Genomic DNA, 26,389 nt, shown 5'->3' with positions numbered 1-26,389 from the left:
TATTCCTGGGGACCCAGGGCATAGTCAGGCTCACCCAGAAGCATCCGGGGCTAGAGCCCATGGAGCTGCTCAAGGGAGGCTGGCTCCCTGAAAGTCTCAGCTGGGCTGGCAGGGGCCCAGGGGGTGGTGAGAGAGAAGAGGACAGTCACACCCCTTCCTGTGTTAGAGGCTGGCATCTGGGTCCAACCAGTGCCCAAAATACTTACAGAACAAGGAGGAAGCTGACCGCAGCTCCATGTTGCCCTGCCCCCTCTGTGCCCCTCCCTTGCCCAGTGCCCCAACCCCTCTTAGGAGGGCAACACTACTCCCACTGCTGGAGCCAGCATCCTTCAACCTTCCTAATCCTTCCTCATTTGGGTTCAACCACACGCACCAGACCCTTTAACAGTTACAACATTTGCTCAGTACTTACTCTGTGCTAAGCACTGTACAGACACGACTGTATTTGGGGTGGCTCATGGTACCCACTAGAATGCAACTGACCCCAAGCGGTAAAATATCCAACACTTAATTAGCAATGCTAACAGTGAATAAATTCCAGAACTTGGCACATGCAGGCCACTGTTCTAAGTGTTTTTTTTCTTATATTAACTCATTCAATCCTCAAAAAAACTCTTTCAGTGGTCTGTACTGTTACTGTCCCTTTTCTATACATGGAGAAATTGGATTTAGAGGGAAAGTAACTTCCCCAAAGACAAAAGGCTACTAAAAAGCAGAACTGAGCCAAAGCCAGGGCTGACTGCTGAGTCCTGGCTATGAACCTGTCCGTAATGTGATTTTGACTCTCTGGTTCTCTCAAGCACATTTTAGCAAGCAATCCTAAAGCCACCTTCCAAGGCCTTTACTTGCAGATACCTTGTCTCTTGCTCACGACATCTTCCTATGTTCTCCCTGTGGGTTAGTCACGTACACTCCTCAGCCTTCCCCGCTCTTCTGAGAGACGGGCCTCGCCATGACCTGGTGCTCCTGACTTGTCATGAGACCAGCCAAGCTCAGAGATGCCTATAGATATGCCCAAGGCCATCCAGAGGGTCAGTGGCAGAGCCAGGACCGCCCCCTGAGCCTCCCGAGCCCACAAGACTCACACATCTGTCAACAGAGGCCTGCCACTCCCCAAATGCTGAGAATGCCTTCCTCCAAGTCCGGCTGCCCTGCCAGGGGTCTCAGGTTAAAGAAAACACTGCCTTCCTCCTCCTCCTCCTTCTCCTCCTCCTCCTCCTCCTCCTCTTCCATCTCCTGCCTGTCCTCCTCTTCCCACCCACTCTCCGGAAAGCTGCTCAGGAGTGGGTGGGACTGCAGTGTCTGCCAAGGCAAGGCTATTCACAAGGCCGGAGAGGCCCGGTTTGGGAGGGGCTGGGGTGGGCAAGGGTTTTGGCCAGGAGGAATCCTCAGCTGAGAGGCAGAGCCAGAAATGAAGGGAGCAGAAGGCGAAGGCAGAGCCCCAGCCCAGGCCAGCCCCTCTCCCCAGCTCACACTTGCTCCTGAATAAGCCCCTCAGCCAGTTCAGTCCATGAGAGACCTTTCCGCCATGACGGAAACAGTCCATTTACTGCACTCACCAACAGTTGCCATAAGCCACACAGTGCTGTTGAGCACTTGAAATATGACTAGTGAGACAGAAGAACAGAATAATTTATCTTATTTAATTTGAATTATTTTACATCTAAACAGCTCTATGCATCTAGTGACATCTGCACAGGACAGTACAGACAGACCTTAGCTCTTCTAAGCCTCAGTTCCCTGATGGGCACAGCAAGGATCATAATACGTCAAGCCCAATCTGCCTTAGAGGGCAGGATGGTGCAGCCACGTGGTGCTGCGGAAATCAGCCCCACCTGGGGATCAGGGCTCCCGGGTTCCAGATGGTAGCATGCTCTGTACCCAGGCAAGCGCCTGAAGCCCTCTGAGTGCCTCGGTCATTTGTACAACAGGAGAGTCACTCTGGGTCGAGGTGTCATGGCCAGAGGCCCAAGGTGGGCTTTAGGGGAACCTGGACACCCCGCCACTGCAAGAAGAGCAGGTTTATGGGTCTGTGTGCGTGAGAATGAGTGTGTGTTGGGGCAGTACAGGCCCAAAGCCTTCCCCAAATACCAGAAAGATGAGAAACCCACAGTTGAGATGAATTCTTTTGCCAGAAAGCTTTTTAAAAATGGAGTTTCTGGACTCCACTCACAGAGACTAACGCAGTGGCTCAGGAGCGGGGCCCTGCCATCTGCACTTGTAATCGGTTCCCCAAAGAAAGATTCAGATGTGCAACCCTGGGTGCGAAACGCTGACCAGACCAGGCGCCAGGCAGCACAGATGTCTTACAGTTACTATACTTTCTATGTTCAAAATCCAACTGGAATTTAATAAACTAAACAAAAGGAAACAATAATGGTGATAAAATCTCTCTCAATTCTCTTATTTACCAACACTGGTGCACAACACGTATGTACCGAACACTGTCCCGTGCTCCGTAAACAACCCGGGATTACATGGATTACAAAGCTTTAACCCTCCTAACACCCTGTGGGGTTGGTGCTATCCACATTATCTTACAGGTGAGAAAACTGGGGCTCAGGAACAGGCTCTGAGAGGGCCACACAGCAGAGTGTGTAGAGCTGGGACTCAGGAGCAGCCTGGGGACCAGAGCCTATGCTCCCCCATCTTGTCCTCAGAGTGCTGCTAACTCCCTGCCTTCTGAAGACAGGTACCACCTGGGAGCCCCGAGCCAGCGCCTCCCCGCAGCCTGGGGACCAGGGCTCCCATGGAACTGGTCAGCCCCACTCCAAGAAGACAGTGAGCCAGGAGGCTGGCGGCCAGGTCGGGGCCCCACACTCACTTGCCCTCCGAGCCGTAGCTGTTCATGCTGTCCTCGATGGACTCGTGGCTGGCCTGCCGCAGTGTCCGGCTGGGCATCTCCACGGCCAGGCCCGTCTCTGTGCTCCGTTGGATGGCTCCCTTCAGCCTCCGGCTGTCTCCTGGGCAAAGAGGCCAAGAGAGATGGGTAGAGACATGGGGTATCTGGTTAGTGTTTATCAGACTGTGGTGAGCCAACTTCAGCCCCGAGCCCACCCTATCCACCTCATCATTACGGGCCTCACCCGCACCCTCTTCCCTGGGGCAGTGCTGCCCTTCACCCTCACCTGGCACACAGCACCATCTAGGATTTTTAAGGGATAGATTCACTTACAGGTACTTTCCTCCCCTGAATTTCACTTCTCCCCTACAACCTTTTCCAAACAATTTCTGCCACCTCTTCAGCTTTTTATTGAGCACCTACTCTCTCTTGGTGCTTTGCATGGATTCAGATCAGGGTTTCCCAGCATCAGCAGGACCAGCACTGTGGCTGGCATAGTGCCTTGTTGGGGAGCAGGGAGACCATCCTACACACTGTGGAGTGGCAGGCCACATCCTTGGCCTCTCTCCACTAGATGCTAGTAGCACCCTCAGTCTATACGTGACAACCAAAAATGTCTCTAGACTGCCAAATATCCCCTAGGAGGCAAAACTCACCCTTGACTGAGGACCACTGACTTAAGACTACTGGCTCTGAAACCAAGGGACCTAGGTTCAACTCTTAAAATTTCTTTCTCATTGGCTGTGAGGCGCTGGGTAAATTATTCAGCCTCTCTGTGCCTCCATTTCTTCAACTGTAAAAGAGGAGAGCAACAGGATGATACACTGGGTATTCCCTCTCTTACCACCACTCACTCCCACACATCCTCTAATCAAACATCATCATATCCAAGGCCTTTTCCACCATTTCCAGCCCCTCCAAAACAGCAGCTCACTCCACTACCTGTCCCTCTCCATCTTAATATCCTGCTTTGGTTTGTCTGCTGGTACTCACCACACCAACATCTTATACATTGTTGGCTTAATGCTGACCAGTGTCCTTCGTGAGGACGGCAAACTCATGAGGACATGGAACTCTGCTCACTGTTGGGAGCCTTTGTGCCAAAAATGGTGTCTAACAAACAGTAGGTGCTCATTAATGAATATGAGATGAACCAGGGTGGCTCTCAGAAGTCTGGAGCCTCACAGCCACCTGTGAGGCAGGTGCTGCTATTCTCCCCACTGTAGTGCCAGGCACAGAGAGGCAGGGAGTAAGCCAGGGTGTGCCTCCAAAGGGTCTGCCTAGCCCTGGACTCTGTGACTTGATGAGTACTCCACCTGACCCATGCGGACTGGGTCTTACTGGCATCTTTCCCAAGGCCCCATAAAGACTGACAAACCTCAAGGGAATCTTCGGTGCTTGCCGACTGATCTGGGGGAAAGCAATGGCTCAGGCCCCATCAACCTGCCCCTGCCAGGAGTCCAGGGTCACTTCCTCTTGGCACCCCTCCTCCCAGCCTGATGGTGGTGTCAACAACCTGCCTGTGAGTATGCAGATACGGGAGCTGTGTGTTTCCTAGGGCAGGTGCCCATGTTTCTGTGTTCAAGCTATTCACATTCACAGATGCCCATATTCTCAGAAAAACACACAGACACACCAGAATACACACACAAAGACATGGTGTGTTAAAGAATGTCTGAGTCTCCATGAGTTTCCATGAGTCTCTAGCTCTCACTCTGTGTGTTTCTTGGGCTAAAGAGGTAGATGTGTGTGCCGGACACACATAGAGTGCACATAGGAAGTCTGCATCTGCTCACTGGAGAAAGCACACAGAGAAAATTCCAGTCTACGTGGTTTTGGGGGATCACCTGGGCATTTCTGAATATGTGCTCCTGCTGTTTCTACTCCATCCCTCATTTCTTATTCCCTCAACTTGCATCTGCAGATTACCAACTACTGTTTCTGTGCTCTTCTGTATAGTAGGTACAGAGACAAAGAAAGGCACAGACATATACACTCTCAGAAACAGACTTGCAGAGATGCCCCACTCGTTCATGCGTGCGCGCACACACACAACTCTCTCTCTCTCTCTCTCTCTCTCTTTCTCTCTCTTCTCTCTCTCTTCTCTCTCTCACATAGCCAGGACAAACACATCCTCTCTTAGGGCTTAAGACCCATGGCCAGGCACCCACTGGCACCTGTAAACATCTGCTGGGCTTCTGACCCAGTGGATCCCTACCTAGAGCCTCACAATGCAATCTCCACCCACCAGGACTGACCCATCTCTCCCGCAAGAGGAAGGAGTCAAGATGACGATCTCTTGGGGCTGAGGAGGACACTGGGGCATGCCGCACATCTGTGGCATTCTACTCCCCTCGTGCACTTCACTGAGTGTTGAACCTCACAACAGCCCTGGTTCCGCACATGAGGAGCCTGGCCCTTTGGTCAGACCACCTAGACAGAGACCAGGGTGAATTGCACAGCGCTTACCCCACAGAGTTGAGGAAAAGTAAGTGACAGACATTTGCCACTGAGCCTGGCACACAGTAGGTACCACCCAGAAGTAGCCACAGCTACTGCAGAAAGACCTGAGACCCCCATATTTAACCTCAACAGCTGCCCTGTTGATGTCCTCATAGACAGACCACCTTCCCCACCACCCTAGGGACCTGGCTGAACTCAACCACACCAGCAGTGCTCACCATCTAACCCTGGCCACTGGGCCCTTCCACTGGTCATTTGTTGCTGATCACAGGCCCCAGAGTGACAGTCCCAATGTTTCCCCGCTCCCCCAATAGGTGATCTTTCTCCCACCTGGCTGAAGATAATTTCTTTGTGTTCGCTCTTCCTCATTACCATATTCATGGCCTCTGGCCTGTCATCTGTCCCCTTGAACCTCTCTCCACTAAGAAGGAGGGCTCTCTCTCTCCTAAAGAGGCTGATCTACATCTGTCCTCACCTCTGCCTCCTCTTCCCCTTACCATGGCCTCTTCTAACCCTCTGTCTTTGCCCTTCCACTCCTCCTGGAGCTCACTCAAGGCTTTACTTCTTCACCATCACCATCCACCAACAGGCTGCGTGAGGGAACAGCCTCTGGACACGTTCTGCCCAACCTCCTGCTCTCTTATCTATTGCAACATGGCTCCCACACCACCCCCACCTTATTCACATGGCCTACCAAGCCAGTCTCCAGGGACTGTGCCCGACCAGACCAGGGCCTCAACTCAGGCCCAACCCCTGGAGCTTGGTGCTTTCACTCTCAACACAGGTTACTGAGCACCCTGGTAGGCAGAGACCCATTCAAGGTGTTACCCACACTTCTAAGGCTGGCCTCCATTGGTACAACACCCCGCAGGAGACAAAGGAATGAACAGCCTTGCTTCCGGTCCACGGGGGCCCAGAAATAGTCCCTCACTTGACCTGCTGTGCTGAACAGTGTGATATTCCACCTAGATTTCCTCCTTTCTACTTTGTTTTTGCTCTACTAGGAATTGAACCTAGGGTCTTGCACATACTAGCCAAATGTTCTACCACTGAGTTATATCCCCAGTCCTTTTTTCTTGAGACAGGGTCTTGCTGAGTTACCCAGGCTGGCCTAGAGTTCACAATCTTCCTTCCTCCACCTTCCTCCACCTCCTGAGCAGCTGGGATTACAGGTGTGTATCCCACGCTTGGCCTGTGAACCCTTTCCCACGTCAGCAAGCATGGGTATCCTCCAGCCTCCACCTGACATGGTTCTTCTCTTGGGCTATGGGTCCATCTGGCTACCACACAGGCAGAGTGTCTGGGAACGTTAAACCCCTGCCCTGCTGCTGCCCTGATCTTAACCGAAGACTACACTGAGTGGAAGAACTGCACGCCAGCTCAGAACAACGTGAGGTGTGGCAGACTCTAGGGCAGGACTGAGGGCTGGAGTGGTCTCTGCCTGCAGGGCAGGCATCTTTCATCTTTCCTGTCGTGCTCCTCCAGTCTCTTCTGGGAGTGCCAACTTCATATACCACCTCACAAGGACCTCATCCTAAGACAGGCTGGCACCCCAAGGAGTCAAAACCCAAAACGTTCACAAAGGTGGTCCCAGCATTGCACAGGAACCATCACAGAGCTACCGCATGATAAATGCTGCTCAGAGGAGGACACACTTTCCAGGGATGGTTATGGGGCCAACCACAGGCTATACACACACCATCAGCCTAAGACGCCGCCGCAGAGGCTTGGAGTCTGAGGCCTATAAGCTCTAGGACTGATGCTGAGACTGTCCTTAAGGCCAACCACCCTCATGTACAATACACTGAGTTTGGATGACCCATTTTTTTCGCTACCCACTCATGTTTGCTGCACCCAAAACTTAACAACTGCACAGCTTGCATTTTCTCCTGCAGAGTCCTAAGATCCTTCCCTCTCAAACTGTACAGAGTAAGTGGGGGAAGGAAGGAAGGTACATGGATTGCTGGAGTCCTGCAGGGTGGGGGGCAGCAATGACTTGGGGGTATCAACCCCACTGCGTGCCAAACACCAAGCTAAATGCTGTGCTAAAGACAGAACAAGGGTGGCATGGCCCCTACCTCCATGGGTTCACAGTTCCAGGGGAGGCTGCCGACGATGACCCGATGATCACACGGACTGATCACAAGTATGCTAAGTGCTTGGAACAGCAAGTGCAACATGTAATGAAACGATTGCTCCCATGGATGGGGAGCAGGAAGGGAGGAGAACAAACTCAGGCTGTTACTTTTGTCCCCGGAGCCAGTCACTTCAGACTCTGCCTTCTTCCACACCCTTGATGGTACATTCTCCTGGGTCTCTTCCTGCCTCTGACCGCTGCCTTTACCCTCCCCTGTTCTTCCCCATTCCTCCACGTTAGGTCTTTCAGTCGGTCCCTCCATACTTGGGGATTTCTTTCCCATCCCACAAATGCACATTAATCCCATTTCTCATTTTGTTGCCCTTAACTCTGACCACAGCAGCAATACCTCAGCTGCACTGTGGACGTCCCTGCTTAGATGAGAAGCAGGTTCCCAGGTTCAACCTGGACCAGATGACACCCAGCGCTGGCCCCACTTTCTCAAGTAAGCTTGTTTGGATTTATGCCCCGATATCAGCTACCCAGGAGTGCAGTGGCTTTTTTCCCTCTCATCAAATGTCAGGTCTTATAAGGTCTTTGCCATTAATAACTCTTATATCTTTTTTTTTCGTTTGTTTTGTTTTTTGAGACAGGGTCTCACTATGTAGTTGAGACTGACCTGGAACTCACTATGTAGCCCAGGCTGGTCTCCAACTCACAGCGATCCTCCTGCCTCAGCCTCCCAAGTGCTGGGATTACACGGGTGTGCCACCATGCCCGGCTTAATAACTCTTATATCTTACATTTCTTCCTTCTCGTCCATTTTCACAGTCTAGCACCCCCACTACCTCGAGCTTAAACTCAGCAGCCTCCTAAATGGTCTTCCTGCTTCCAATTCACTAACCCACAAGCCATCCCCAGATTAATTAGTACTTCAGACCCAAGTATTCCACTCTTACCAATTCATTCTATACAAATCATCACAAAAAACATAAAGCTCTGCACAATGGGGTTCCCCACAACCCTGTTTACAGCAATGAGATGTTAGAATTAACTGTCCATCAATACAGGACCAGTTAGCTGAACAATACCTCGATAAAATATTGTGTAGCTGCTGAAAAGAATCATCTACATCTACAGTGGCATGGAATGATTCCCTTAACATACTGGTTAAGTTAAAAAAGCAGGTTGCAGGGCAACATGTAAAACATGATGCCATTTTTGTAAAGCTATAGATAGCTCAGTGTGTGTGTAAGGAGGGAGGGAGAGGGAAGGGAACCAGAGAGAGAGAGAAAGAGACAAAGAGGGAGGGATGACGGGGAAGGGGGAGAAAGAGAGAGAGAGAGAGAATTTTACCTTTATATTTATGTCTATGAACAGAATACTGGGAGGATATGAACCAAACTGCTAATGGTGAATAATTGTAGGAAGACACACTATCAGAGGATGTGCGTGGGAGATCATTTTTTGGGTAACTTTTTAATGTAAGTGTAAGATATATACAGATGAATGTGCAAACCTTAAGCGTAGAACCTGATGAATTTTTACAAACCAAATGCTTGTAGTTGGCACCCAATGCAGAGCATTACTGAGCTCCCAAAGACCCTATGTGCCTTTTCTTCCATCATTACCACACTCACAAGGGTAGCGACTCTAATACCAGCTATTAGTTTTGTCTAGTTTTGAATGTTATATAAAGAGCACGTCTGTTTGGGGAGGGGGGAAAGGGCTGGCTTCTTGCTCAGTATAGAGCAATAGACCCATGCACACTGTGGTGTGCACTATAAACTGTTTACCATCACTGCTACAAGGTGTTCCGATGTGTGACCCCCACAGCTATTTATCCATTGTACCGGTGATGGGCTTTTGCTTTTTCCCTCCAGGTTGGGACTATAAGCAATAATGCTACTATGATTGTTTTAGTGCAAGGCTTTGGTGAGCAGCTGCACTGGTGTCTCTCAGAAGTACACCTGGTGGGCCACAGAGTAGGCACTGTTCAGCTCTAGCTCCCTCTGCCAAACAGTGTCAATTTACACTGTCAGCTAATAGGCAGATTTTCTTTTGTATGTTTTTATGTCATTTGAAGTTTTAGAGTTAAACCTACTTATTTTATAACAGATGAAAGTAAAATGTGAACAAATTCATGACTGAATCACAGCTTCAATCATGTCACGATCTTATTTCAAAGCTTAGCATGGCTCAACACCTGCCAGATTATGCTCAATCACGTACCCAGGCATTCAAAACTCCATCATCTGGTTCCTCCCTGCTGCTACTGTTCCTCCTCAAATCTCCCTGTCCCAGCCTGGCCGGGTACCTCATAGCCCCATGTCCATCCTCAATAACTTCCTATCCTGCTTCTCTCTCCTCTTCCTCATCTTTCCAATTAAAGTTGTAACCACCCTCCAGAGTTAAGCTTTAAATAATACCCAGAATTTGTCAAATATTCTAAACTTCAATTTCCTCATTACGGACTGGAGTAATAGCACTGAAATCTTAAGGCTGCTGGTGAGTACTGAACATTAACCAGTAACATAATAACATACTACGTTTTAATCCTTGGGGATCCAGCGTGGGCTGTGGCATATGGTACGCACCGGACAAGGAGGGCCACCATCAGTGTTATTACCTCCGTGCCAGATGCAGTGTCGAGTGCTTAACACAGGCATTGTCTCATTTAATCTTCACAATAAACCATGAGATAGTTACAACCCCACTTTACAGTGAAATAAAATCATGCTCAAGAAGGTTAAGTAACTTTCCCAAAAAAACACATAGCTATTCGCAGCAGAGCTGAATTTCAAAACCACGTATTCCTCACTCCAAAGCCATGCTTTCCTGAGTCACTAAACAACTCACTGGGCTCCACATCGGAGTTCAGATGCTTTCTCTTCTACAAACACTTCCCTGATCAGACCCCTTGAGACCCAAAGGCACTCGTTCTTCACCTCTGTTGGGGTGTCTGGTCCACCCCAGCTGATGCCTGTGTGCTTACAGAATGAGCTCCGTCCATTCAGCACCTGGGACGACGCCCACACTTCCCATCTCACTAAGTGGTGTTTAATTGAACTGGCTTTAGGTTGTATCACCCCCCCCTACACACAAACAAGTTCTCCAGTAAAGAGAACAAGTAAATTTTACTCCACTGTTTATACCTTGATATGAATATGTTGTCCAAAAAAGCAAGTGTTCATGAGGAGCAGATAATAAAATGATGATACTGATAAATTATGAGTAGACACCACCATTTTTAGCAGATTCCCTGTATCAAGCACTAATTTAACCGCACCATGACTTTGGGAGGCAAGTGTTGTTATTTGTATTTTACAACAAAGAAAGAGGCTCAAAGCAATTCGGCAACATGTTCAGAGTTGCACCAAGACAAGAGAGCAGTCTGAAGTCCAGGTCTGTGTACTCATATCCACCTGAGACACCAGGCATGTACTGGTAGAAGGGAAAGGATGAGGAGAATGCAGCTATCGCCCAGTTCAACAGTTTATTGGGGATGGGCATAGTCAGCTTTGTTTTCCAGACGATAAGCCTGAAGGTGAGAGGTTACAGGTCTCCAGGCCCTAAATCCTTGACCACACCCCTGACAGTGCCTAATCCATCTTTCTGAGTGCCCACTGCAGATCCAAACAGCAGCCTGTAAAGTTCCCCCAGAAACAAGAGCTCCAGCTGAGTTGGTCATTGATGAGTGAAGCCTCAAGGCCCTGGCACATTGCTTTCTCTTCCCACAGCAGCTGCCCCTCTCTGAGATAGGAATCCTGGAGGCAGCTGCGTATGGAGGCACACACTGTAATCCCAGCACTCTGGGAAGCTGAGGCAGGAGAATCAAAGATTGGAGCCCAACCTGGACAACTTAGTGAGACCCTGTCTAAAAATGACGATGACGACAACAAAAAGCTAAGGATGTAGCTCAGTGTAACTCAGTGTCAACTGCAAAGCACCCCAGGTTCAATTCGCAGTACTGGAAACAAAACAAAACAAAACAAAAAAACACCCAACCCTGGAAACCTGAAGACTGCTGCTTCTCCTCCATGATCAACCTCTCCCTGGTCTAATTATTCCCAGGGATTTCAGCCTCCCATGCTTCCTTGCTCAGGTCTTAAGATCCATCTGGATATCAAGGCCTGAGACCATCTGCAGACATTCAGGCCTCCAGAGCATAATGTTGCCTCTGTCTGTGCCTCCAAAGACAGGCTGAGGAAGCTCAACCCAATTACCTGATCTCGTGGCAGGGCTAAATTTCAAAACCATGTATTCCTTACTCCAAAGCCATGTTTTCCTTGAGCCACTGAACTCAATTCTCTTCTCCCTAGACCTCAGAATCTTGTCTTCTCGCTTCTAAAATCAGAGAAGTGTCCATTTGGAGGGAATGTGGAATTATCCAGACCAATGCTTTCACTGTGCAGAAGGCAAATGAAGACACAAGAGGGGCATGTGCCAAAGGCCATGTTGTTGTACGAGTCCAGGTATCCTGACAGCCACCCTCTCTGTTCCCTTTCACAGCCAACAGACATTCACCAATGTTTCTGCCGCATCTTCAGGAGGCAGCAGAGCCTAAGGGACAATGGAGCCTGTCTGCCTGGGCTGCAAACCCAGTTCCAGTCACTTTATCAGCTGTGCAATCTTCAGCAAGTTACTTCATCTCTCTACCTTACCTTCCTCCTCTATGCTAACTAGTGTTTCCACTACAAGAGTCCTTTTCAAACAGCTCTCCTCCCAGGAACCTGCTTGAGCTTTCTAGACCTCAGTCCTGAACACATCACTTCTTTGATTAAAAACCTCTGATGAGGCCCTATTAGTTGCAGAATAAAATCCAAAGGCCATAACATACTGCCTTTCTCACCCGATTTACAGCTCCAGCCTATGTCTTTTTCTTTCTCCAGTATGTTCTGAATTCTATTTAAATTGAATAATTCAAAATACTCCATGTCACCCCTGCTCAATTTCTTACCCATTATCTGACATATAAGACTCAACATTTTTTCTCTCTTCTGGAGAAAGATGTTTTAAAGACAACTATTTGTTGAATTATAACATATACAGAGAAAAATACACAACTACACAGTGGACAGCAGTAAGCACACAGCTTGATGAATGCTATGTATGGAACCAGCCCCCCGCATCAAGAAGCAGAGCTCTTGACCTGGTTATCAGTGACCCAGAAGCCCTTGTGCTCATTTCCAGCTACTTCCCTTCCAAGAGTAGCATTGTTCTACTTCTGAGAGCTCACACTATTTTGCCTATTTTGTGATTTTCATATGTAAAATCATCTAGGATATATTCCTTAGTGTCCGTCTTCTTTCACTCATTATGTTTTTGAGGTCCATTTCCTTTGTCTCACTGCTGTTCATTCATTCCCATGGCTTTATTGTAGTAATTGTGTGAATATATCAAAATAATTTTCATCTATTCTATTGTTAGTAAGCATTTGGGTAGCCTCCATATGGAGATATTACAAATAACTCTGCCAAAAACATTCTTGTATGTGTCTTTTGGTGATCTGTACACAGTTCTTCTGGGCACAAATCTAGATGAAAATGCTGAGTGATAGGATATGCACTTAGGGTGCTTTTTAAAAGTGGTTAAAGCATGATATAATCTGGAAAGATTAACCAAGTACATTATCTTTCAGCAGGAAGCAATGTTCTTGGGAAATAATGCTCAGGACTGGAAATATTTTGGGAAGAAAGATGGTAGTGTCATTGATTTACTATCTACTTGGCTGACGTTTGTACTGTCCAAATATAGTATTTATTAAGTGAATTATAAAGGCCAGATAGCACCGAGGACAGGAGAGAAAGGAGTGGAAATAGCCTGGAGTGAAGCTTGCATTCAACAAGTGCCGGCTATTATTATTAACCTGTTTAAGAGTCAATGGTCAGCTGCTCACCTCTAATAAACTGTCATTTCATCAATTCTAAGACAAGCATTTTTCAACATCTCCTAGTAGCATGTCAGTTAAATTCTGACATTCTTTATAGCTCTCTTGGGAACACACGAAATAAAGTCATGACTTGCTATTGGGAGGTCTCTTAGACACTATGAAGTACAGTAGCTGCAAAGCCTGGGTCAACGGGAACTGTCCGTGGTGCTGACTTTGTACAGTGGGCTCATTCTGGCAGGGACAGTGGTGAGGATCACCAAGAAGTAAACAATCTAGAATGAGGAATATTTTCATGTCATGTGCTTTTAAACCACAATTCCTTCTCACCAGCATGTTGAGGCCTGAAATCTTACCCTCAAAGACTCATCCTTCCACATAAGGACAGGAATTCCCATGTACTAAGTCCAACACAGCCTATGAGAGGGGCTCTCATTTATCCCTTCATTCATTCCTCTCAGCCTCTAGTGAAGGCAAGTGTTTTCTCCATTTCCAGAAGAGAAAGCTGAATTTCAAGGGTTAATGAACCCACCCAAGATGGAAAAGCTATAAAGCATGAATGTGGTCTGGGTTCAATGCTGACCTGAGTATAATTTCTGCCCTTCAGCCTGGGAGGAGAGGTGAAGGCCTCTTTCCAAGACAAGTGAAAGAGGGTACAGGAAGAGACCTTAATGACAAAGAGAGGAAATGGGTGAGAACAACAGAGGCGAAGGGCTCAGGCTGAGGATGTGAGAACACGAGGGAGAAAGGGATGATTCTGAAAGATCAACTGAGTCATGCATATGAATGTGCTTTGTAACTCCAAAAGCTTCCACCCCTGGAAGGAAATATTATTTTCATTTATTCAATAAAATATACACTTAATGAGCACATTTCTTATGGCATGCTCTTCTTGGCGGTGGGGATTTGAATAAGATAGTTACTGTCCTAAAGGAACTTATAGGTAATGGAGGAGGAGAGGAAAGAAATAGTTAAGTAATTTTCCTTCATTCAACAAACCCTTTACTAATTACCTATTCAGTGCCACAGCCTTGCTGGAGTCTCATAAGACAGGTGAATTAAACTCAGACTTTTCTGAAACTTCCAGTACACCAATAGAGGCAGACAAGTAAAGTGGCAATTAAAGTACAAGGTATTATAATTACAACATAGTATAATATAAGGGCAGAGATACACACAAAACATTATGTGAGCTGAAGAGAAGAATAATTAATCAGTATTAATTACAGGTAGAGGCAGGGTCTGGATTGTCGGTAGAATTCTTTCAATGTTGAATTATACTTAATTGCAAATGAAATAACCTTTCATCATACATGCTAGTGCTACCTTCAGGTACAAGTGAAGGTTATGTTGACAAATGGCAAACAAGTAAGGAGGAGGCAGAAATGTGAAACCAAATGTAAACAAAGGCCAAAAAGCTCTGGATGCAGAGTAAATGAATTTAGGGTAGGAGGAGGTCCTACACTTACTTATCAGAGGCGGTCAGAAGAACATCATCCATGCTGCTCCAGGCAATGTTGGAAGGGGCATTTCCAAAATCATTGAGAGGAAGACAACTAACCCCACTGGAAGCTGCCTTTCCCCAGGAAGCCATTCCCATCAGCCCTTGGGACAAGCTGAACACATTCAGAACAGGCTGGACTGTGGACAAAAGGTACAAGCTATGTCCCCATCTGGCACCAGGAAGCTTTGCAATACACACAGAATTCAAGACTTCCAGGATTCGCCCCAAACCTATACTACAAGTCTGACATCATGCACATACCAGGTGCTCTATCTACACTGGATTACTCATTATTCACCAAACACAGCCCACATACTTCCGTCTTCTCAAGAGCACAGGCTCTGGAGCCAGAATAACTGGGTTTGGGGCTTGAAGCATCCCTCTGCCACTTTCTGAGCAAACTAAAGAAAGTTACTGAACCTATTTGAGCTTCAGTTTCCTTGTAAACTAGGAATATTAATAGAAACCCATCTGTGGTAGTTAAGCTTTACTGTGTCAACTAGATTGGCTTGGGAGACACCTAGGGGATTAGTAAAGTACACTTTGGGTATATATGGTTGGGTCATATGGTATTTGGTCCCTTGTCTCTTCCTCCCAGGCACTGTTCTCCTGCTCTGCTTCCCAGTGGCCACGAACTAAGCATTTTTGCTCCACTATGTGCCCGTCTTGATGTTTCTGCCTTGAAGCCAGCAGACTATGAAACACCTGAAACCATAAACCAAATGAAATCTCTTCTCCTTTATATTGCCGATGTTGGGTACTTTGTCTTAGTAATGGGAAAACTTACTAATATACAAAATCTGTACCAGAAGTTGGGTTGTTGCTGTGACTATACCTGAGCATATGATTTAAAGGCCTTTGGAACTGTTTGGAAATACGCAGGCTAGAGAAGCCCTAGAATATTGTAAGCATATCTTCATGGGTGATTTTGGTTAGATTTCAGAACACTGACAGGAATATGAACAGCAACAGCCAGGCTCAGATTTCAGGTGGAAACAAGGATTTCACTGGCAATTATACTAGGCCATGCATGTCACACTTTAGCAAAAAACAAAAACAAAAAAAACCTGTCTACATTTTGCCTATGTTCTGAAACTCTGCAGGAAACTGAGATTAAGGGTGATAGACGAACTGAGCTAGGAGAGGAAATTTCAAGGCAGCCCAACAAACAGGCTGGGAAATGGTTACTGCTGGCTGGTTTTAGCCAGATTTGTAATGAGAACCAGGAGCAAAAGGTAGAGCCGAAAAATTTGAAGAAACTTAAATTTTGGCCCCAAAGGAATCATATGTAAAGTTAAGGCCAAAGGAGATGTAGTTGCTGTGGAGATGTGGTTGTACCATTAAAAGGAAACCAAGTACTTTGTACAGCTACAAGAAGAAAGAGGTGTCGAGGGCATCTCATGAATCACAAAGACTCTACCAATTATAGGCTTCAGAGTTCAAAAGTATAAAACTTTCATTTGAGAAGAGGGTCCTAGAATCCCTGCTTGAGATGGACCTCCTAGGGAATTATTTTACCAAGATTTACTTTCCTGTATTTAGTCATCAAGGCACTCTGAGACCACTGCTGATGTGGTCCAAAGGGGCCCAGCTATTGTTTCCAGTGACAGCAGACTTTGGTGTCATTCATGTAATGGTGGTTTCACCAGCATGCAGAATTCAAGAGTTGTGGGGTCCACTCAGATTTGAAATGAAGGTCTGGAGGCCAGGCAAGGAGCCCCTGAAAGGACAGTGTATGAAGCTGTGGGAATGAAGCCAAAGGTGTAGCAGACTCCAGAAGTCAGAAATGCCAGGAACATGGAATGTCTGCCAAGGAAACCACAGGCCATGAGCAAAGCCAATCCAAGAGAGAGGCTATGTGGACTGCAACTCGCATAGACAAAGGGGTGGGGCCACCCATCTCTCTGGAACTCACATCTCAGCCCCAGATGCTAGACATGGAACCACAGGACTTATTGTTTGCCCTGCTGTCTTTCAGTCTTGCTTTGAGTCCAATTAGGTGGAGTTTATGACCTTGTGTTTATTTGGAAGTTAAATATGGATTTTAAGATGTGTTTGGGTGTCAAGCTGACAATGGGTATAATATGGTACTTGAACTTCAATGTGCCAATTGAGTTGGAAGCCACCAAGGTAATTAGAAAAACACTCTACTGGGTGTGTCTAGCTGGGTCATAGAAAGCTGATCTTGGATCTCTTGGTCCCTTGCCCCTTCGCTGCAGGAACTATTCTCAGTGTTGGTTCTAGGACACCATGAACTAAGCATATTTGCTCTGCCATGTCTTTTTGTCACAATATTTCTACCTTGGAATCAGCCAACCATGGAACTGAATCCCCTGAGACTGTGGGCCAAATTAAAACTTGCCTCCTTAAATTGTGTGTGTTGGGTATTATGTCGTGGTAATGGAAAACTAACAGCAGCACCAAATGTTGTCATAAGAATTAAATGCGTTAGTCAGCTCTCACTAGGTTATGCTGTGGAAACAAATGACTCGAAACTTCAGTGGCTTATAGGATAAAGGTTATTTCTTGTCCATAGTAAGACAGACTTTATGAGTTATCTGTGACTCTGTCCCATGGAATCTTCTAGAATTCAAGGTAGAGGACCACTTGGCACAGCTGTTCTCCTAGAAGAAGGGAAATAAAAATAATGGAGCCACTGTATTTTACTCCATGTGTGCGTCAAAAAATGTTTAATGTATAAAAGACAAGGGGAGTAAAAATTTAGCTTCTAATACTAATTTGAAAATTCCAAAAGCATGGGAGAAGTGGGAGAACTCCCTCCCCAGCACACACCCTCGAGACAGAACTCATCCAGGTACCAAATGATTTATTACAACACAGAATGTCAACCTACTATAGCATGTATCCACCCTGACTATGAAACAAATTCCCTCATATCCCTGGTGGAGCTGAATCTAATGATATAACATATGTAGTGTCTGTCATGATAAGGGCACTCAGTAAATCAATGCCACTATTATCAACAATACTCAGAGGTAGTAGCATCCCATGCTTGAAACTCAGGAGATTGTGACTCTGATAACTGAAGCAGTTTGCCAAAGGTCTCACAGCAAGTAAATGGTAGAGGAAAGACACAAACCAAGTCTATCCCACCCAGGCTAAACACAAGTATTCATAGCAGTATTAATCACCATAGTCAAAGGTGGAAACAGCCTAAATGTCCATCAACAGATAAGTGGATAAATAAATTGTGGTACACACACACAATGAACTATTATTCAGTAACAAAAAAGAATGAAGTACTGATATACATTACAACATAGAGAAACTTGAGGACATTATGCTAAGTGAAAGAAACTAGTTACCAAAAAAATCTATAGTTAACATTTACATGAAATATCAAGCACAGGCAAATCTATAGGAATAGAAAATAGACCAGTCATTGGCAGGTGCAGGAACGAAGGAGAATGGGAAGTGACTCCTAAGAAATACAGGGCTTTTTTCTGGGTGACAAAAATGTTCTAAAATTGATGAGATGATAGCTGCACAACTCTGAATATATTAAAACTCACTGTAGCCCAGAGATGTAGCTCAGTGGCACTGCGCCTGCCTGGTAAGTGCAAGGTTCTGAGTTCAATTCCTGGTACCGCCAAAAATAAATAAACTAGCTCACTGTACACTTTAAACAGGTGAATTGCATGGTATAAGGATTACTGCTCCATAAAGTTCTGTGTGTGTGTATGCATGTGTGCACATGCACATGTTTATTCCCATCTCTTCTCACATCTCAGGCCTCACTCTTCTCTTCTTACACAGATCCTGCACGGGGTCTTACATGGGGTCAAGGAGCCAGGGTGTGGCAGTGGGAAGTTCTGTCAAGGGAAAGGGGAGACAGCCCCACCGGAACATGAGGCCAATATATGAGCCTGCTATGAGGGCCAGACGAGCCCTGAGCTATTGGTCTGGACCCTAGGCATGTCATCTTCAGATCATACATGTCTAGTTATAGCCCCACAAAGGCCCATGGATGAACACACTGAAGGCACATGGAGAACAGGGATGTGGGACAGAGGGTGGAGCTGAGATGGTGGAATTCCTTCCTCCCAACTTCACCGGGCAAGCTTTCTGTCTGTGCCTCAGGCTCTCTGCCACTGTCATTCTCAACGAACACATACCCAGCTTTCTTCAGAGCCTGTCAGACCCTTGGGAAGTGGTGGGGATAGGTGAAGACCAGTTGGAACCACCCAAAACCACCTGGCATTACCAGAGCAAACACACCTAGATGTGCTGTGTGTACCACCAAGAGCTGCCAGTAACACTGGCCTTACGCAGCACAGTTCCTGTTGATCCCATCAGCTCATCCACATCCCAAGACCTGTTCCTCTCTAAACTACTCTACATAGTGGCAACTGACTGGTGCCCACTAAGGCTTCCCAACAGGATACTCCCACATAGCTGCTTAATGTATGCTGGGGCCTCCAATTCCTTGGCCAGAAAGAGCTACCTTTTATCTTCAGTTGACACGAGAATGTCCCTTGATTTGGCCTTAGCTGAGCAGCAAGACAGCTGGGCTCATCTTGGGTACGGCACCTCTGTTTCTTTTCACTTTCAAAGGAGGGCAAGGACCATGCCTACCTAGAGGATGCCTAGAAATCAACAGATACCCCACATAGAAACAGACTGAATGATTCCAGCCTGTGCGTCTCAAACATTAGTGTGCAAATGGATCACCCAGGGATCTTGTCAAAATAGAGATTCTGATTCCTCTGTTAAGGCCTGGGAAGGGCTTAAAAGTTTGCTCTTCTAACCACTCCTAGGTGAGGCCAGCATGGCTGGACTATGGCCCACATACTGAATAGCAAGACCCACACTTCTGATCTCTTCATTTTTCTTGTTTATGTGAGGATCCCCTTGACAGCTGATGAAAGCTATTCACTCTTTCCTTAGAAAAGAACCTGTCAGCTCTTACACACAGTATGACGGAGAAAATCTGAGGCATTGCATGGGTTAAAAGTCAGTGTTCTACACATGAAATCCTCAGTTCTGGTAGAAAAGAGCATGCAATAGAAGAAACAGTGGGAGAAAAGCCTCACCAGGTACTAAACTCATGGGTCTAGTCAGCTCCACTATCAACCTCCTATGTGATATCAGACAAGTTTTTCTCCCTCTCTGAGCTTTGCCTACCCCATCATGAGGAGACTGGACTAGAGTGGAGATAATGAGTCGTTTTTTTTCTCTCTCTTTGCCAACTCTGGTGGCTGCTGCCTGAAATACCCCGGGTTAAATTTTCTTAGACTATGTCTGTACTTGGCAGAGGGGTGCTATGATTGACTGGTGACACCTGCCATGGTCCCAGGCCTGGAGGACTGGCTTTCCGCCAGGTGTCTGCCTACCCTGGAGAGCCTCACAGCTGAGACATGCGTAGCTCATTTAGTCATTCCGGATTGGGGAAAGAGTGGTTTGTGCTTGTCCTCGAGGGAGCAGGAAGGGCTAATTCTGTAAGCTGCTGCCTTCTCAAACCTGCAGCCCTACAGCCCCCTTAGAGAAGAGATAGCAGAATCCCTGCTCAGTGGCAGAGAAGGACAGCATGTCCTTGCACTCCCATCCTTGGCTATTTTTAACTCCAAGGACAGAGGCTCAGGCAGAAGCTGAAATATAGGAGAGCCACCCAGACTCCTGAGGGAGGGGGAACCACTCTCACATCATTCCCAGGTTGCTCCGTGGTTGGCCAAGTGAGAGGAAAGGCAAGCTGCCAAGGGACAGAAGTGTCCTCGCCTCCCACGTGACTCCACATGCTCCAGCCCATGCTTCCCAGAAAGGGCCGGTTGCGCCTCCCAGGGACATTCAGAGACCCCTCTGCTGGTCTCTGCCTTGCAACATCCTGCATTTGTTCATTCAGGCAATGGACCTTAACCTGGTGCTGAGGACACAGCACTGCGCAGGAGATGAAGCCCCTGTGTACCAAGCTCTTCCAGCTCAGGGTGAAAGACAGGATGGCAGTAGAAGCCAGTAGCTAACCAGCATGGGAAGGCACCCAGGACTGTGGGATCCTCAAGAACAGGGATATTCCTGTTCACCTTTCTATCCCAAGAACCTAAGGCAAGAGGAGGGTCCGGGGGATGACTGCTTATTGAAATATTACATAGCAGACATCTGTAGAGTTTGAAAGCCCACAGGAGCCTATCTCAGCTGAGATGAGAGTCATTCACTCAGCTGCTCACCACAAGGTATTTTTTTTAGTACCTTCTATACATTCAGTCCTGTTCTAGGCCCTGGAACTCATGCAGGGACAAAACAAAGAAAACCAAACTGCCCTCCTGAAGTTCTAGCTCAAGAGAGCTACAAAGATCAAATAAGACAAACACATAAAGATGGAAGCTAGATGGAAGGCAGTGAGTGGAGGAGAGGGGGAGTCTTGCAGAGAGCAGTCAGAGAAGCCTCACTATATGTCGGCAGAGCTGCAGGAGGTAAAGAAACCAATCCCTAGGTGTCTGGGGGGCAGTGTTTCCAACACAGGAGAAAGGAACACGCAGGCCCTGTGGCAGTGTTTGCCTGGTATGTCTGATGAGCAACCAGGCCGACTAGAGCAGAGTGAGGAGGGGAAGGAGTATGACACGCAGGCAGAGAAGAGAGACAGACTCCAGGAGACAGACCCACCCAGCACTAGGCCTCACACACAGTGGATGGAACAATGGTAGTGATGACAATGATGACGATGATGATGTGTTGGTGATAAAAGCAGAGAGCATTCACTGGGAACTGGTGCCGGTTGCTATGCTACCCGAAGAACATAGTTCGCTGACTTACTCTTCCCCATGACTGATGAAATGGGTCCTACATCACCCTCATTGCACAGATGTGGAGGCTGAAGTTCAACAAGGCTTATGCAGCTCAGAGTGGCAGGGCCAGGGCAGGACCATGGCAGCCTGGGCTGGAGTCTGGCATTTTTCTGATCACCTCCTGTCCCATTCCACATGCGTGGTGAGTACCATGTCAAGAGTTCTTAGTCTTTTTGGCTTTCCCCAGACAAAAATTCTGTTTTTTTCCAGGAAAAAAAAATATAGGGGCATAATGATACAACTTTTGCACATAATTCTGTAAGGTTTGGGGCTATGAACTCTAGCCCCAACAGTAAGCATTTCATATAAACATTTATAGCCAAAACAAGAATTGTCAAAAGTTTTCCAAAAAAAGGCAAGAGGTGAACATGAGCTAAAACTGTTTCCATGATTACCCAAGAGTCTACCAGGAAGGACACAGTTGTAGAAGTGAATCTCATTTTAACTCAGTGAAGTGATTATTAAATGCTCCCTTTACAAATGAGGAATCTGAGGCACAGAGAGGTTGAATGGATTGTCTAAGGTCACAGAGCTAGGATTTGGCAATGCTGACCTAAAACCCTGCCTCCTTTCCCAGGTGGCTCTCTTATGGGTTCTTTAATGGCACTCTCCACCTTCCCAGTGTGGGAGACACTTGCTAAAGGTCTCACAACTCAGCACATGATTTCTATCTGTGGTCCCAAAACAGTGGCTACTACTCACACCAAAATTTTTGATTGAACTGGGGATCAACCCAGGGGTGCTCTACCACTAAGCTATACCCCCAGCCCTTTTAAAATTTTATTTTGAGACAGGATCTTGCTAAATTACCCAGGCTGGCCCTGAACTTTCGATCTTCCTGCTTCAGCCTCCTGAGTATCTGGGATTATAGGTGTGAGCAACCAAGCCCAACTAATTAAACTTTTAAAGTTAAGAATTCAGTCCTCAGTTACACCAGCCAAATTTCAAATGTGGACCAGCCACTTGCGCTAGTCATTACAATTTTGAACTGTGCAGATATGGAACGTTGTCAGCACAGAAATTCTGATTGGACAGCAGCAGTGTCAAACATGGTCTAAGACCCCCCAACCTTGGGTTTTTTCACCAACAGAGGCTACCAGAAATTAGATTCTCCCAATAAATGAAGGAGACCATAGGCAGAAGACAAGAACAAAGAAGCGAGGTCTTGAGAGACAGCGAACTCAGAGAAGGGAGGTCAGCTTAAGTCTACATCCTGTAAAAGACGAAAGATGAGTGGCCACTGGCGTTAGACCTACTTCACCAGCAATGAACACAGATGTACGTCTTGACTACAAGGACCCTCTTTAGCTCCAACATTTTTCTCACTTCCTTCCTTGCTGATCTCTGAGGTTTCTCTGCCAGGGGACAGGACTTTCCATCCAATGGGGGGAGACGGGAGGGGAGAGGAAGGGCTGAAAAGGAAGAGAATGAGAATCAACGACCAGATCCCGTGTGAGAGAGAACATGGGGTCAAAACTCACGTTCACTTTTCTTGGATGAGAGTAGGGGCCATTCTGCAGCCAGCCAGGGCCAACTTTCATCCCTAGAAATCGGATGGGGCCTAGACTTGGACAGAAGCAGTCAAAAAGTGGAGTGGGATCTGTGGACAACAAGATACTGGCTGCAGATCGGAGGCTCAGACCACACCTGGGCTGCCACCCAAACCCAGGAGAGCTGGCTGGATAGCAGGGTCACACATGCTCCCCGAGGACTCCTTTCTGCCCAAAGGCACCGTAACTAGATCTGTCTGGTGGCACCACAGAAGAGAGGACAGTCCAGACAGCTGTCCCCAAACTGCCAGCATAGAGGGAACTATGGAGGCTAAGACTGGGAGAGCAGGCAGAGCCCCTACATTCTGTGCAAAAGCCTGCCCCTCCCCTCCTTTTGTTCCCTCCATTTCTTCTTCCCTCCTTCCTTCTCATACAGACTTGCAAAACTCTGCTGAAGTGGGAGAAGTGGGGATAGCAGAAGGCATGGACTAAATTCCCTTCCCATCCTGCCAGCTTAGTGGCAAATGAGCTTTAGAAACCTTGCAACTTTTCTGACCTTTATCTTCTCACCTGTAAAAGTTTACTACTTACCTCACAGCACTGTAAAGATCAAGTAGTGCTATAATGCCAATGACAATGACTGTCACTTAGGAAGAACTTTTTTACCAGGCACTCCATCAGCTGGCCTAGGGCTAGGCATGCATGAAACATTCAGTAAAAACCCCCTAAATCTACCATACAAACACCTTACATGATAGTAATAATAATACTAATAACCACAAATTACTCGTGAACTGAGTACCTCACTACTGCACTGAACTATCCACACACTTAATCCTTCCAGTGATATGAGTGGCAAGGACCATTATCATCAGCACCTAACACATGAGAACTCTTGAGACTCAGATTAAGTCATTTGTTCAAGGACACAGCTAATAGGGTAAGACAAAAAAAAAAAGGCGGCGGGGGACAGGTGCAAACTCAGGTCTGTTGGCATTTAAAATATATGTATTTTTGCATCCCAAATTACATTTTTGTGGACAACAGAAATGTATACAAAATATCATTACTGTTAGGAATGATAGTTCAAGTGACTGGGCACAGGGGGAAGGACTTTCTGCAGTCCAGGTGCTTGTGGATGGAAAGAGATGGCCTGGAGAGGCTGTGAGCTCCCCTCTCTGTTACAGGAGCTACATAAAGGGACTAAGTCCCATTCAGCAGGGACAGGGCCTGGGGTATAGTTCCAGGATGGGAGACCAGGTCAGCACATGGAATCCCAAATGTGGCTAAACTTCAGTATCACCTTGGGAGCATGTGTAAAAAAGGACTTCCAGGTTCCCCTGGTGGTGGTTTTTTTTTTGGTTATTGGGTTTTTTGTTTTTGTTTGTTTTTTTGTTTTGTTTTGTTTTGTTTTTAGTACCAGGGATCAAACTTGGGATCTTGTGCTTACACGGCAGGCAGAGGACCCACTAAGCTAAATCCCCAGCCTTGGAGATTTTTAACTGAGTGGTCTGGGTTGGGCTCAGGATCCTGGTTCCTTACAGAAAAGCACATGCAGAACAGAGGGAAAATCACAAACTAGTGAAAGGCTGAGCACTCTCCCCACCCAAATCTGCTGGATTCCAGGAAGCCATAGGAGCCATTAAAGGAACCCAGGATCTGTTCTCAAAAACAAATAGGTCTGCTTAATAATATGAATGCTTACTCTGGCCAGAAGATGTGCCACGTGTGACACTCTGGACTCGAAGGCTCCTTCTCCCCAGACCTCTCTTCCTTCCATTTTCCAGGGCTCTTCCAGGAAGTCTTCCCTGAGCCCCAGAGCCACCAACCCCTCTGAGCTTCCCCACTGAGAAGATTCTCACCTGTGGACATCTGCATCTGTGTCCACCTTGTACCACGGCAGGTTATGTCACTCATCCTGTGTGCCCAACCCCCAGGCCTAGCCTAGTGCTGGTGCTCAGTACCTGCTTGCAGAGAGAGACCTGCTCTTTGCTATGAGGTATGGACAGAGGAGGCAGCAAGGGGAGCAACCGCTGTGGAAAGGAAGTAATCCAGGTCACCAGGTTGGGAGGAGACAGAACCTACAAACGCTCCCCGCCACTGTGCAGTAGAGACTTGGGCTATTTATAGCTCACAAACCTTCTGCTTCTTGCATTGAAATGCAGGGCCAAGCAAGGAATAAAATCCTGGGAAGGACTGTCAGTTTAGAATTTTATTTATTTATTTATTTGACAAGAATAAGAGTAGAAAAGCAGGGACAAAAATGAACTGCGGCCACTAGGATGAGCTGCCTTGTGCTGTCCTGGGACCCACCTGGCCAACTGTGTGGACTACAGCCAAATCACATGGATGCAGTCCTAGATCTAATCCTAGAAATGAAATGGCCCTGTGGTGACCAGCCCATGAAGGTCCTTTTAAGGTGATTTAAAAATGGTGGCTTCAATTTACAAACTAGCATCCCAGGGTGACACTGCTTTGGCTTAAACATGTGTTCCTGTGTGCGTGTACACACACACACACACACACACACACACAAACACACCACACACTCACTCCTAGGGAGAAAAAAGCCTTGTGGTTAAACATCCTACCCCTGGGCTACAGGACTGGTGTGGTTTGTACTGTTCTTTTTGTGTGCCATCTCTGCCTCTTCCCCACATTTCCACCAGGGCTACAGATAGCACAGACAAAGGGTGTGAGAACCAAGGAAACCAGTGCTGACATTTGTTGACTGAATGTCCTCTTTGGAACAACAGGACAGCAATAGGACCCTTCTCAGAGGTCTGTCCCGAGGAAATAACTTGGTAACTTGCATGAAACCTCAGCACGGCATCTGGAGCACAGAATGTGCACAGGAGATGCAGGCCAATGCAACTGCAAGTATTTGTAACCAGAGAAAGCACTACATTATCTTTAAAAAATTAAAACAATAAATGGCAACACAACCTGCCCAAAAAAGTTCAAATGCCTCACTCTTCCCCTCTCCATCTTGGTTCTCTGCCCCTCTTCCTTTTCTTTTTCTTGCAGTGCTACGGATGGAAACCAGGGCCTCATACACGCTAGGTAAGTGCTCTACATTAAGCTGCATCCCCAAGCCCCCACTTGGGTTTTCTTATTTTGAGAAGTATGGGGGTGCCTTCCCCACTCAGCTTCCACCCCTCCAGGATACTAAGTTCCTCCCTCCCAGCAGAGGCACAAGAGGGCTGAAAATGATGCAACTCTGGTCATCAAGAAGGGGCTGGTCCTGGACAGCACTGGGGCTTTTCCTCACCCACCCACCTCTCTCTCCAGGCTCCATTTCCTCACTGCGCCCACATCCTCCT

The 26,389-nt window shown here is 47.1% G+C and overlaps 1 protein-coding gene and 1 long non-coding RNA gene across 3 annotated transcripts in view; one reads left to right on the top strand and one right to left on the bottom strand.

Moving 5' to 3' along the window:
• Rims4 (regulating synaptic membrane exocytosis 4) overlaps positions 1 to 26,389 on the bottom strand; it is a 61,089-nt gene that overhangs the window by 17,761 nt on the left and 16,939 nt on the right. Inside the window, exon 2 of the mRNA XM_010631474.1 lies at positions 2,825 to 2,963. Coding sequence (XP_010629776.1) covers positions 2,825 to 2,963 — 139 coding nt within the window. The remainder of the gene's footprint in view (positions 1 to 2,824; positions 2,964 to 26,389) is intronic.
• LOC104867168 lies at positions 21,482 to 26,011 on the top strand. 2 transcript variants are annotated; one of them, XR_781701.2, is made up of 4 exons: positions 21,482 to 21,718; positions 22,667 to 22,854; positions 24,854 to 25,065; positions 25,823 to 26,011. It is a non-coding gene; the product is annotated as an uncharacterized LOC104867168 (long non-coding RNA). The 2 variants fall into 2 exon arrangements; XR_781700.2 differs by having other exon boundaries at positions 25,736 to 26,011.

Source organism: Fukomys damarensis, unplaced genomic scaffold (genome assembly GCF_012274545.1).
Source record: "Fukomys damarensis isolate Sample0158 unplaced genomic scaffold, DMR_v1.0_HiC HiC_scaffold_22, whole genome shotgun sequence".
Taxonomy (NCBI): domain Eukaryota; kingdom Metazoa; phylum Chordata; class Mammalia; order Rodentia; family Bathyergidae; genus Fukomys; species Fukomys damarensis.
Note: the sequence above shows the minus strand (reverse complement) of the source record. Positions and strands in the feature narration are given on the sequence as shown.